The sequence below is a fragment of the Fukomys damarensis genome, unplaced genomic scaffold, assembly GCF_012274545.1.
Source record: "Fukomys damarensis isolate Sample0158 unplaced genomic scaffold, DMR_v1.0_HiC HiC_scaffold_37, whole genome shotgun sequence".
Taxonomy (NCBI): domain Eukaryota; kingdom Metazoa; phylum Chordata; class Mammalia; order Rodentia; family Bathyergidae; genus Fukomys; species Fukomys damarensis.
Genome location: NW_022900949.1, coordinates 10,705,329 through 10,719,638, shown reverse-complemented (window position 1 = coordinate 10,719,638; position 14,310 = coordinate 10,705,329). Strand labels below are relative to the sequence as shown.

General features: G+C 52.9%; 1 protein-coding gene across 1 annotated transcript in view; it reads right to left on the bottom strand.

Moving 5' to 3' along the window:
• Window positions 1-14,310, bottom strand: part of Sbno2 (strawberry notch homolog 2) — a 56,843-nt gene that overhangs the window by 31,639 nt on the left and 10,894 nt on the right. Inside the window, exon 5 of the mRNA XM_033759628.1 lies at window positions 5,130-5,306. Coding sequence (XP_033615519.1) covers window positions 5,130-5,219 — 90 coding nt within the window. The 5' untranslated portion in view covers window positions 5,220-5,306. The remainder of the gene's footprint in view (window positions 1-5,129; window positions 5,307-14,310) is intronic.

The following is a 14,310-nucleotide window of genomic DNA, read 5'->3' as shown; positions in this document are numbered from 1 at the left end:
TGTGTTTTTTGGCTTTTTTTTTTTTTTTTTTTTGTCTGTACCGGGGGTAGAACTTAGCAGCCCTACACTGAGCTACATCCCCACATCCCCAGCCCTTTCCTAATTTGTTTGTTTTTGGTTTTGGTTTTTTGAGACAAGGTCTCACTATGTAGTTGAGACTGACCTGGAACTCATTATGCAGCCCAGGCTGGTCTCAAAGGAAGTGATCCTCACGCCTCAGCCTCCCAAGTGCTGGGATTTACGTGCACCACCACGCCTGGCTCCTTTTCTAATTTTTTAAAGATTTTGAGATGGGGTCTCACTAAGTCTCTGTTACCCAGGTGGGGATAGAGCTTTCAATCCTCCTGCCTCAGCCTCCCAAGGTAGTGCTGGGATGTCAAGTGTGGACTGCCACACCGGGCAAGTTTCCAGCTCTTCACAGAATGTAAAATATATTTATCAAAATAAACAGTGAAGGGGGAAAAAGAACCACAGATGTTGACCAAAGCCAAGGCCCTGGTCTCCGAGGCTTTCGGCTCCATCAACTCTAAAAGAAAAGAAACCTCCAGAAAGAAGCAGAGTTACTGTGTCCCAAGTGGGGTCTCCCTAGAAACCCCCTTGTCTCTCCAGAGCCCTGGTCTGGGGACTTTCCCCCTCCTGCCCAGAGAAAGACATTCCCAAGGTCTTCCTGAGCTGACCTCTGGCCCCAGCCCCTCAGCCTCCTGCATGAACTTGGGTACAGGATCTCGCATGAAGACATACAGGTGACAAATCACCACAGAAAAGTCTTCATCATCACTGGGTGATAGGAAAACACAAGACAAAACCACAATAAATACTCAGTACCCCACCATCAGAAAGGCCAAAATAAAAATAGTGATAACACCAAGTGCTGGTGAAGATGTAGAAAAACTAAATCACTAACACATTGCTGAGAGGAACAAAAAATGTTAAGAGCCCCTCTGCAGAGAAGTTTGGCCCAACACCAGGAACTACAACACCAGGCGTGGTGTGGTGGCACACACCTGTCATCCCAGCACTTGGGAGGCTGAGGCAGGAGGATCATCCTGAGTACAAGGCTGACCTGTACTACATAGCTACATAGTGAGTTCAAGGCCAGCCTGAACTACCCAGCGAGATCCTGTCTCAAAACAAAAGAAAAAACAAAAAACTACACCACTGGGGAGGTTGAGGCAGGAAAATCACTATGAATTCAAGGTCAGCCTGGGCTACATAGTGAGTTCAAAACTGTCCTAAACTGCATAGTGAGACCCTATTTCAAAAAATAAAAAAAATCCAAATCCAGTACTTTTTGAGGGCAGACAATATGGTAAGTGGAAAATTCCACATGACCTCACATCAGGTCCCAGGCAAGACACGGGCATACCAAAAATATTCTGTAAAATTACCTTCATTGTATATAAAACACAACGGACTTGGATCTCCTCCCCAGAGCCTCTCGTTACATGCATGTAGATATTCTGAAATTGGAAAAGCCCTAAACCTCAAACACTGTGGTTCTAAGCATCCTGACAAGAGAGGCTGCACAGTGACACGCGACAACTTGGCTAAGCCCAAGGGATGGTTCTGAGCAACAGGAAGGAGCTGATCCAAAAAAGGTCACAGGGTTTGGTTCCATTTCCATACCATTCTAGAAATGACAAATTATAAAAGTGGCAAATAGCAATGGTTGTCAGTGGATCAGGAGGGTGTGGGGTGGACAAGCAGGTATGGCCACATAAGACATGGGCAGCCAGGCCTGTCATCCCAGCACTCGGGAGGCTGAGGCAGGAGGATCGCTGTGAGTTTGAGACCAGCCTGGGCTACATAATGAGTTCCAAGTCAGTCTCAGTCTCAACTACATAGTGAGACCCCGTCTCAAAAAACCAAATAAAAAAAAAATTATTATTTGTGAAGATGTGACCAATGAGCAGAACACAGTGACATGTAGAAGACAACTCTGTGTTACTTCTTTTTTTATTATTATTTTAAAAAATTTTTTTGGTACCAGGCGTCAAACTCGGGTCCTTGTGCTTGTGAGGCAAGCGGCGGAACCACTGAGCTAAATCCCCGGCCCTCTGTGTTACTTCTTATGACTATATATGGACCTATAGTTACCTCACAATAAAAAGTTTAGCTGAAAATAAAGTACAAATTCTTGAGTGGCACAGGGGTACCTGGGAGTCAAGCCAAGAGGACAACATTGAAGGTCCCCTCTCATATCTGCCTGGCACTGCCTTTGAGAAGGCCCCACGCCAGGCCTGGAGGTAGGACGGGGGGACAGTCAAAGCCCTACTGCCTCAACCTCCTCCCGCTCAGTCTGGGTCTCTGCTGGGGCTGCCAATCAGGGCACTCTAGTCCCATTCAATAGGAAAACTGGGCACAGCAAGCCAATCAGAGCTTCTTATTGGCAGCTAGAGGGGTGATTCCAAGTTTAAACAATGAGCCCCCTGGTACATGACTGGCCCACAACTGGGCACCTAAACTTGGCTGGTCAGCAAGAGTCCACTGGCAAACAGAGGGGGTCGTTCCTTCTGTTTTTATTTATTTTGGTTTTTTGAGACAGGGTCAGACAGACCTGGAACTCACTATGTAGCCCAGGCTGGTCTGGAACTCAGAGATCCTCCTGCCTCAGCCTCCTGAGTGCTGGGATTACAGGCGTGCACCACCACACCCAGCTTGGGGTGGTTCCTTCTTTAGAGGCAGGTCCCAGAATGTGGTTGGTCTGGACATGGGCACATGACTGTAGCCACTCAATCAGAGCCTGCTTGGATATTTTTTATTTTCCCCTGGAGTCAGAGAGGTTGCCCTCAGAGAAGCAGGACAGGCCTACTCAAGTGGTACAGAGTCTGGGAGGCTGAGGCAGGAGGATACAAAGTTAACTCCATCCTGGGCAACTTAACAAGATTGTGGTTCAAAAAATTAAAAAAGCTATAGGGTCCCATGGTCCCTCCTTGGCCAATCACTCATGTATCCTATGGGGCAACTATGCAGATACGCTAAGCAGCCCAAACTCAGAGAACACTAGGGGACCTTCTCCAGGATCTGATGTCTAGAAGAGACTCAGAGAAGAATCAGGGTGCACCCGTCCCTCTGGATCAGTGTCCTTGTCTGATTGTGGCTGCGGAGCCTCAGTCCCCTCTTCAGCATGCTGCCAGCACTCCTTCTGACCCAGGAATCCTGTTTGGGAAATACCTCAGGGACTAAACATGGAGGAGAGGAAAACAGCGGTGCTATTTATAGCGGAGGAAAACTGGACTCTCCCCAAAGGCCAACAATAGGGAAATAATTAAGCAAATGATGGGCTGCAGGGTGAGGGAGGAATCTTCAGGAGGGTAATGAAGGCTGGAAGGTGTCCCAGTGACAGCTGGAGGGAGGGCTGGGCAGTGCAGGGACAGTGCGGGGAGGGGAGGACAGACAGGAGCCCCACATGGCCACACTGACCCCAGCTGTGGGCCCTGGACACTGGCCAGGGATTCTGAGCTCCTGTTCCTCATGGTTTGTGAAAACCTCTTTGCATTCAATGCTCTGCTGAGTTAGGGTCCCCGCTGTCCCCACCCTGCCCACCTGAGCTCAGTAGCTCTGAACAACCCTGGTGGCTATTTGCTAGTTCAGCAGAAGCCAGGCTTGTTTTTTTTGTTGTTGTTTTGTTTTTTTTAGTTTTTGGTTTTTTTGAGACAGGGTCTCACTATGTAGTTGAGACTGACTTGGAACTCACTATGTAGCACAGGCTGGTCTCGAACTCACAGCAATCCTCCTGTCTCTCCATCACACTTCCCCTACTCCTTTAGACTATTTCTTCCTATTTCCCATTATCAGTACGCATTTTGCTCCTTATTTGCACTTTCAGTTTATTCACACTGGAGAAACTATTTGGTATTTACACGTGTGACTTGTTTATTTCACTTAAAAGTATGGCCTCAATATGTATCCATTGTATTTAAAAAAACAGACAAAAACTATATCTTCTTTTCTTCTTTATCCAGTCTCCAGTACTCCAGTAGATTTTTTTTTTTTTTTTTAAGAGACAGGGGCTTGCTATGTAGTTCAGCCTGGCCTTGAGCTCACTACACCTCAAACTCACAGTAACCCTCCTGCCTCAGTCTCCAGAGTGCTGGGATTACAGGCAGGCACCACCACTCCTGGCTCTCAGGCTTGTTGTTGCTGCCATCTACATACCCAGCCCTGCACCCTCTGGAACAGTATCTGTGTCCCAGTCCAGTCATACTTGCTCTGGGCAGAGGGACATGGACCCTGCTTATGGAAGAAGAGAAGGAAAGGGAAGTAGCCTGTGCTGCCCTGTGGTGAGCAGGCTGTGCTCTGTACCTGCTTTTCTGGCCTCCCCTAGCCCGATACCCCCATAAGGTCACCCACCCTGTCTTCTTTTCCCCTGTGGCAGAACCCTCAGCTGCCCAGGCCCAAGACCTCCTCACAAGCCTCTATGACGGAAGGAGGCCAGACTCTAATCTCTAGTTCTATAACTTGTGACACTTTATTCAGTCATCAAAACTCAGAAGGAAGAGCTGGGGTGCAGCTCAGTGGCAAAGTATGTGCATAGCATGAGTGAGGCCCCGGGTTCCATCCCCTACACCAAGAGAACGAGACAGAAGCCAGGTGTGGTGGCACAAGACTGTCATCCCAGCACTCTGGAAGGCTGAGACATGAGGGTTGCAAGTTCAAGCCCAGCCTGGGCAACTTAGTAATTTAGCAAGAAACTGTCTCAAAATAAAAAAGGCCTAAGTCCATCATGTTGGCACACACCTGTGACCCCAGCACTCAGGGGGCTGAGGCAACTTCAAGGCCAGCCTGGGCTACACAGTGAGCCAAAGCCAGCCTGAACTGGATAGCAAGACTGTCTCAAAAAAAATCTAAGTTTAAAAATTTTTTTAAAGTAAATAAGGAATTAAAACAGGCTGGTGATATAGCTCAGCAGGAAGGCCCTGGGTTCTATCCCCATTATGCTGCCCCCTCCAAAAAGAATGAGCTTCGAGGGTGGAGGATTTAGCCTCCACCGTCTCCTCAAAAGCACAAGATCCTGAATTCGATCCTGGTACCAAAAAAGACAACAAATTTAGTGAGAACTCCCCATGGAGCGTCACCATCACCGTCGCCCCATGGCAGGACTCGGGGAGCTGGGGGGGTGCACTCACCTGCAGGGGGGTCGGGCTATACAGGATGCCAGCGGGCGGGGGCTCGTGCTGTGGGTACTCCCGGTCCATGGCAGGCCCTACCGCGAGCATCAGGGGCAGGCGACCCCGGGCCACAGGTGGGCACGTCTATCTGGGCTTGGAGCTCCTTGGTGGTGGTGGCGGCGGCGGCATCATGCCCTGCAGAGAAAAACGCAGAGGTCATCCTGCAGTGGCCACACCAGTCAGCCGACCACCTCTCCCTCCTGACCTGCAAGCCTTGCGCCCCACCCTGGCATCTGCAGCTTCTGCCCTGACCTCTCCGGCTCAGCCCCAACTACACAAGTGAATGTGAGGCGCAGAGAGAACCCTCGGATAGCAGGCTGACCTTGGGATCTGCCATCTAAGGCCACAGGGGGATGGTCCACTCCAAGCTGGGGTCGTCCACAGCCCTGTCCTCGGCAGCCACACAGGGCAGTGCTGTCTCCTGAGGCGGTGAGGGGCTGAGCTGAGCCAGGAAGAGTGTTGAGCTTATTTGGGGGTCAGGAGACACAGTGCTCCACTGAGAGCGGTCCTCCACGGCCAGACTCCCGAGGATCACTGTGACCGCCCCCCCAGATCCCTGGACCCCCACCAGCTGAGAGCTGGGACCCCAGGCAGGGCCTGCAGGGTGGCAGACAGGCACGCCGGGAGGGCGGCGGCCCAGGACATTAATCATTGTGGAGGCAGGAAGGGGAGGCGCAGCCACCGCTCCCGGCCAAGCCCTGGAGTGTAGAAATCCTCAGGACTTCCAGTAATCGCCATGCAGCCACTCGCGTGGGCGCTTGTGCAACTGTGGGGGGAGGGGACAGCAGGCAGGAGGCACAGGGGCCAGGGCACCACCCTCCACTCTGCTCCGCCTGCCACAACACCGTCAATTCCTGCCAAAGGCTGGGATCCCAGGAGGGAGGCCCTGCTGCCTCCTGCCCTGCAGGCCGGCATAAAGCCCACAGTAAGCGACTGATACCTGGCACCTGGAGTCTTGGCTGCTTCCCATAAGAGGCACACCCCACGGACACCCTGGTGGCACCTGAGCTCTGCTGAGACTTAGTTTACCTCTGGAAATGGGCCGATGGGGCTAAAGAGACAAGGCTCACCAGGCACTCCTGCAGCTGCAAGCCGCAGCCCCTTTCCCCAAGAGCCCCGGAGGCTTCAGCGCAGGGACCCCTCCAGGAGGGGGACAGGTGGCCTAGGAAACCACCCCCAGCAGAGCCCTCCCCACACCTGCTCCCTTAGAAAGGACATCCCACTCCAAAAGGGACACCTCGGCTGCTGCTCAAGTGATCCCAGGGCCGCCCTCAAGGTTTTCTGTATGAGGGAACCCGCTTGGCCTTGAGCCGACCTCCATGTGCCAGGAAGCTTCTCCATCCTCTGGTCCTGAGCCCTGCCCACCTGCAGGTCCCCCCGGTAATGAGGGTTCCTGTCAGGAGCACCAGTGGCTCCGGTGTCAGTCAAGGTGAGGGGCGGGATAGGAAAAAGAGCTGAGAGTGTGGGAAAAGACAGGTCACCCAAAAACATGCACAAGGATGCTCACAGTGGCTCATTCATGATAGCCAGAAGGCAGAAACAGTCTTGGTGTCCATGGAATGACACACACAGCAAGGTGCAGTCACACGCTGGAATATTAGTCTGCCAGGAAAAGAGTGGGGTTGCGACACCACAGCAGGGACAGACCTTGAGGACTTGAGGACAATGCTAAATGAGAGATGCCAATCACAGAGGACACACTGTGGGCTCCACAGACAGGTAAACACAGGCAGGAAGTGGCCTCGTGGGCGCTCACTCCATGTCCCTCCCAGAGGAGCTGGGCTGTCCTGAACACGCCCTCACACTCTGCAACCCTCCCAGGTTCCCTGGCTTGGTCTCTACCACATGCCCTCCAGCCTCACCCCATGGCCCGTAGCTCTGGGGTCTGCACTCCCTGGACACCCTTCCTGCAGAACCCTTGGCTGCTTAAGACCAAGTTACGTCCCGGGAGGCACCCTGCAGGCCCCAGAATAAGCCCAGCGGTGCCACACCTGCCTGGCAAGCGCAAGGCCCTGGTTCGATCCCTAGTACTGAAAAAGAACAAAAAACAAACAAGAATAAGCCCAGCAGGGCAGCAAGCTGGGACATGGTGAAGTGTGTCACAGGCCCCGCTCTGCCACCTGGTGCCTATTTTTAGGTGTCTCTGGCCAGGCCGGGCATGAGTTGGTCACTGGGTCCCTGCAGAGAGGATGGGCCATGCTTTATAATCTCAGCTGACGTTTGAAGGAGTGAGCAGCTTCCTCTGGAAAAAACCTACCAAGTGAGTCATCGTGCAAGGGACCGATTACAACATGAAAGGCCATGCTGCAGGGGCAGCGAGTGGGCAGGCAGGGTCCCAGGAAGGGATCCCACAATGCGCCTGCCACCCATTTCTGAGCCTTTTCATGCCCTTTCTTGCTGGCCAGGCCTCAGCACAGGGCTGGATACCCGGACAAGCCCTGGAATCCCACCACTGACAGAGCACCGGCAGCTCAACCTCCTGGACATCTGACACAAGAACTGCTTCTCTCACTGCCATGGGACCAGCACCACTACTGTGCTGTTGGGAGGGTCTCCTTCAAGAAGAGGGGTGGGGAAGCCAGGGACCCACCATGGTGAAACCCTGCAGGCCTCTGTCTCCAGCTCCAGACCGGCCCACACTCACTTTCTTTTTCCTTCCTTCCTTCCTTCCTTCTGCAGTCCTGGAGATTGAAACCATGGCCTCTGTGCTAAGCTACATCCCAGGATTTTTACTTTTTATTTTTATTTATTTTTTTAGATGGGGTCTTACTATGTAATTCAGGCTGGCCTTGAACTTGCAGCGATCCTCCTGCCTCAGCCTCCTACGTGCTGAGATTACAGGTGTGCGCCACCATGCCCAGCTTTACTTTTTATTCTGAGACAGGGTCTCAGGCCAGGCTTAAACTTGTGTTCCTCCTACCTCAGCCTCCCAAAGTACTGTACTGGGAGTATAAGTCTACATCACATCTGGCTTTTTCTTCCCCTGGAGCTGGGGATGGAGTCCTATGGAAGTGCCCACCACTGATGGGGACAGAGGTCCCAGGACTCTGATCAGGCTCCAAAGGCTCATTCAGCAGCGTAAGCCCTAGAGGGCAGTTGCAGCTGTGATGACAGGTGTGCAGAGGCCACTGTATGGACCGTGAGGACCACAGGGCCTGAGGTCATCCGTTGGCCACAAGTCCCTTTCTCTGTGGTCCCCACCAGCAAGGGTCAGGTAGCCCACGTCCTGGGATCTGCCTGAGAAGGTGCTAGGGTCCCAGATGCAGTCACGCAACTAGGAGAGGCAGATTTCACAAGGCTTAGGGATGTGGGGCAGAAAGTGCACACACACACCCGTACACCTGGCCAGCTCTAGCCTTGGTGCCAGGACTGTCTGGTCAGGAAGGGACACCTGGGGCCCACAGGTGGAATAGCCAGGTGTGGCTGTGGGCTGTGGGCTTCCATAAGGCTTCGGACCACTTGGCAGGGGTCGATCCCCAGCAAGGGACACAAGCTAGGGACATCATGAGAGGTTCAGACCCCTGGGGTGGGCAGAGGGGAAGAAGCTGAAGTTGGCAGGATGAGTTCACTGCAGAGGGTGGCAAGGTTCAGGACAGGGTCCTTTCCTACATGTGGCAGCCACCCGACCTCTCTGTGGCAGCCATGGGTCCACCCCAGGCCAAGTGCGGGCTGTGGACACATGTCCTCCTGGTGCTGAGATGGACATCCCAGGACTACATCAATGCAAGCTGATTCAAGGGACCTAATCCACCTCCCTGGCTGGGTACTAGCAGCTACCTCTTACCTGCTTTGGCCTGAGGCTGACCAGCCACTCACCCAGGTCCCCGCAATCCTAGGCCAGCCACATCATACATCTCGGGGCCCCCAAGCCCACTGTATCCCCAGCAACACCCCACTAAGTCACCCAGGCTGGGCTCCAACTTGAGATCCTCCTGCCTCTGCTTCCCAGGGTGCTGGAATGATCGGAGCTGGGGACTCCTTCAATGGGTCTAACAGTTGAAGCCACTGGTATTGTCCTACAAATTATTGTGATACGTTAGGTCAACCAGTGGACTGTAGGCGGCGGGCCCCAAGGACCAGAGGGAAGGGACAGATAGTGGGTCATGAGGGAGCTTTCCAGAAAGCTCATGAGCACTGTCCTCAAATATAGATCCCACAGGCATCCCATCCACCAAGACCAGGGTTGAGGTCCCAGCCACAGTGGGTGAAAGGATAACTTCACATTATACAAATGGTTCTAAGCCCAGTATGGTGGCACGTGCCTGTCATCCCAGAACTGCGGGAGGCTGAGGCATGACGGCAGCAAGTTCTAGCACCACTTAAGTGACTCGGTGATTTAAAGAGACCCTGTCTTAAAATAAAAAAATAACAAGGGCTAGGGATGCGGCTCACTGTGAAGAACCTGGGTTCCACCCCCAGTACAACAACAACAAAGGGAAGTAAAGAAAAAAGTTCTCAAGTTCACTGCCAAAGTCACTGGGAAACTGTGCGGGTAGCCACCAGGTGTCCAGGAAGTGTCTGCAAAGTTCAGAGTGGCAGGAGAGGAGCCTCCCCCAGCCCTCCCCCCCAACTACCCGGTGGAGGTGGTCGCCAGTGGTGGCTCTGCAGACTCATGAAAGAATTATCAGGATGCGGAGGCCTCGTGCAGGGGCGGGGTGTGTGTGTGAAATCGAACCACTCCCCTCCAGGACCTGGGGACCAGCTTAGGACAGGGACACCGTGCGCTGGCAGGGAGCCATCCTGACCCCACAGCAGCTTAAGCCCTCACTGCTGCTCCTGAGGCTGGGGAGCCCTGCAGGGGCAGCATGATGGGGACAGGCCTGGCCCCTCAGTGAGTGCAGACTAAATTGTTCAGGCTGGGCTCAAACATGCAATCCTCCTGCCTCAGCCTCCTGAGTAGCTGGGATGAAAGCCCTGCACCACCACATTCAGCATTCCATTTTTGAAAAATGAGAAGCAGCGCTGCTATATGATAGGACTGATGTGGGCCGCCTCCCCAGGGGTGTGTGTGTGTGTGTGTGTGTGTGTGTGTGTGTGTGTGTATGCATATTTGTGTGTGCCTGTGTTTTGGCTAAATCTGCCATCTGTGTTTGTGTCATTATAATCACCTTTCTTTCAGGTCACCTAGTGCACCCTAATTATTTTCTGCAGTGCTAGGGATGAATCCATGGCCTTGAGAATGTTACACAAGCTTTGTTATGTTTTTAGTTTATATGTTTTTGAGTCAGGGTCTCTCTATATAGCCCAGGCTAGCTGCGATCTCAAAGTCATCCTCCTGCCTCAGCCTCCTGAGTGCTGGGATTACAAGCATGGACCACCTCACCTCACTTCTATCATGCTGTTATTTTTTAGTTCATATCATCTGGGCTTTTTTCTTTTTTGGTACCGGGGATCGAACTCAGGTCCTTGTGCTTGCGAGGCAGGCAGCGGAATCTCTGAGCTAAATCCCCAGCCCCAAGTTCATATCATCTGCATCCACTGTTTCTATTATAGTATTTTTTTTTTTAAAAAAGGAAAAGGACTAGGGGTGCAATTCGGTGATGAACACTTGCTGGCAGGCACAGACCCCAAATTCTATCTGGAACTGCAAAATAAAAAGGAGAAGAAGAAAAAAAAAAGGAGGAGGAGGAGGAAGAACCATCACCACCACTACCACTTGGCTGCGGTGGCACAGCCTCTCTACTTTGGCAAGTGAGTGCAGAGCTGGGTCTCCACAGCCATACTGTGCCCGCCCGCCAAGCCTCCACACCACACATGGCCCAAGAACCAGGTCCTTTTCCCCCAGTTTCTCCCCAGGAGTAGGCACCTCCTGGCCCAAACTCAGGATCCAGGAAACCTGGGCACTGGCTGCTCCCACTGCGAGGCCCAGGGCTGGGCTTCCCAAGGGCACCTTGGGCCAACACACACTGGGCAATTCGCCCAGCGCCTGTCCCCAGGAGCTCAGAGTGCACCGCCATGCCTCGCTTCCCCCATCTCTGACCCTGGGGACCCCAAGCTTACTCCCGAGCTATGAGGTGGAGCCAGCAAATAAACCAGGTGGAGGAAAAGAGGAGTCAGTCTGACCCCCCCCCGCAACAACATCCCAGGGCTCTGCAGGTAAATCAACCCTTCACTTGACACCCAGGGAGACTGAGACACGTACTGTGACTCTTGGCCCTCCCTACTCCACTCAAGGGGCTGCAGACTGACCACCTATGCACACCTGGTCCGGTCGCCCTCCACCTCAATTCTAGAACACAAAGGCACCAGGCTGAGGTGCAGCTGCTGGGCCCCACACAGCTAGAGGTGCAGCACCCACACAAAAAGGGACAGAGTGGGGTCTGGTGACTGGTCTGTGCTGGGGACACACAAGGCCAGCATCAGACCCATGGTGCTGACAACCTGTTCCCATCGGCAGAAAGGGCACAGGGGCCAGGGGAGAGCGCTGGGGTAATGAAAAAGTGTTCCCAAATTAACCTGAAAATATAACCTCATTTGGAAATAAGGTCTTTGCCAATGCAGGAGGTGTGCAAAAAATATAGTGCATGTCTAAATTTTATGACAACTTAGGACAATAAAACATATGTTGTCAGCTGGGGCGTGGTGGCACACGCATGTAATCCCAGCACTCGGGAGGCTGAGGCAGGAGGATCGCTGTGAGTTCAAGACCAGCCTGGGCTACACAGTGAGTTCCAGGTCAGTCTCAACTACATAGTGAGACCCTGTCTCAAAAAAACCAAAAAAAAACCAAAAAAAAAAAAAAAGATATGTTGGGGGCTGGGGATTTAGCTCAGTGGTTCTACCACCTGCCTCGAAAGCACAAGGACCCAAGTTCAATCCCTGGTACAAAAAAAAGAAGTATGTTGCCACGAAACCGCCCTCAAAATCCTCCTCCCCACTCTTCAAACATACTAACCCCATCATCCTTGCTACTTTCTGAAGCAGCTCTGGAAGTCCTCTCACCTGTCTTTAAATTCTTTCTTTCTTTCTTTCTTCCTCTTTCTCTCTCTTTTTTTTTTTCTGGTACCGAAGACTGAACTCAGGACCTTGCGCTTGTGAGGCAGGCTCGGTGTCACTGAGCTAAGTCCCCGGCCCCTTTCACATGTCTTTGTTTGCACTGTCCTCGATGCCTTGATGTCCTGAATCAGTTCAGAACACTTATCTTTTGTGATCATTTTGACTTTGGAAAAGAGCCAGAAGTCACCCAGTGTGACAGATCCATTGAATAAGGAAGATGAAAGCACACATAATGTTTTCGGGAGCTCAACAGCAACATTCACCATATTTTTTATCACACCCATAAAGACACTCAAGAATGGCTGAGGACGTAGCACAGTGGAGCTATTCCTGCCTTGCAAGCACAAGGTCCTGAGTCCAATCCCCATTACCAAAAAAAAAAAAACCTCCTGGGCTGGAGTCCCAGGAGCTGAAGAGGCGGTGCCCAGGCCCTGCTCCAACCTGAGTCCTAGACTTTGGGCTCCGGACTGTGACAGGACTTCTTTTGTTTTGAGACAGGGTCTCGCTATGTAGTCCAGGCTGCCCTTGAGCTCAGTATGCAGCCAAGGCTGGCCCCAAACTCACAGCAATCCTCCTGCCTCAGCCTAGCCCTGACCCAGTGCTGAGATCGCAGGTGTGCACCACCATATCCAGCTTTGTGACAGACAAATTCCTGCTCTCCAGCAACCCAGTCTGGGGGTTACTGCAGGCCTTGAGACTCCTGTGGGGGGTCCGAGCTCCAGCATAAGCGGGCCCCAACCTTTGGTCAACCATCTAGGAGGCTAAGACGGGCCCAGTGCTTTGACCTTGAGTTTCCAGAGTCCCCAGGAGGAATCTGGAATGAAGCCGCCCTGGGATTCCAAGGCTGGGCACAGGCCACCACGCTTGACCTCAGGCCCTCACAGCCCAGGCACACACATACACGAGTCATTGCTGGGCCTGGGATTTTACAAGCAGCCTGGGCAGGAAGCCCTCCCCTGAAAGACAACAACAAGGCAGGCTTGCTGAGAACTGCAGGAGGCCGAGAGCACAGAATTTTTAAATTTTTATTTTTGGTACTGGAATTGAATACAGGTCTTCACACTGAGCTGCATTCCAAACTTTTTTTGTTTTTTTTTTTTATAACTTTGACACAGGGTTTCCCTAACTTGTCCAGGCTGGGGCTAGAACTTGTGATCCTCCTGCCTCAGCCTCCCAGAGTGCAGGGATGACAGGCATGTGGGACACCTTAAAAGCCTGGCTCAGGTTTGTTTCCTTTTTCCCTGGAGAAGCTCAGTGGCCTCAGCCAGAATGATTCCCACAAGGGAAGGCACAGGCAAGGGCTGGGTGGGGCATGGGCTCTGGGAACAGCAGGGATACGAAGGGCAGCCATGGCCCTTTCCCAGGTGCACACAAGGTGCCACACAGGGACGCTGAGCACTGTACCCTGGTTTCCAGAGGAATTCCCCACCCCTGCCTTCCAGGACCTCTGGGAGCAAGACCAGCAGAAAAGCCGGGCAGGGAAAAATAGGCGGGCGTCAGAACTGTGCACTTCGACACATGGCCTCCTGTCCCAGGCTGGGGGCAGTGAAAGGGGAGTCAGGAGGGAGACACCAAAATGAGCCCTGGGCAGCGGCGGCTGGGCTCATCGGGAGCAGGTGGCATCAACACAGAGCCTCACATCTGACCCCACCGTTGGGGCTCCATGCACAGTGACCAAGCTGTACTGAGTCCACGCCTGGCCCAGTCAGCACACAGCCAAAGGAAGGTCCAGGAACCAGGTTAGCAAGGGAAGCCCTGGGCAGGGGACTACTCGTGGGACCTGACCTGGTCCCAGACGCAGTAGCTGTGTGTGGGTGGAGATGCGCAAGGAGACCCCACATGCCCCCCGTTGAGGGGGGCCGCTGTCCTCTGAACCAGTGAGAAAGGACAGAGCAGCTGGGTCCCCTCACCAGCCAAGCGTGGGGCAGGCATGAGCACTCAGCCCCATAACTGGAGATGCTGACACCATTAGGTAAGACAGCGCCATCTGAGAGATAAGAATATGCTCCCAAAAGCTGGGTGTGGAGGTACACACCTGTCATCTCAGCACACGAGAGGCTGAGACAGGAAAATCGTTGAGTTTGAGGCCACTGTAGGCTACATAGTGAGGCCCAGTCCTTGCTTCAAAAAAAAAAAAAAAAAA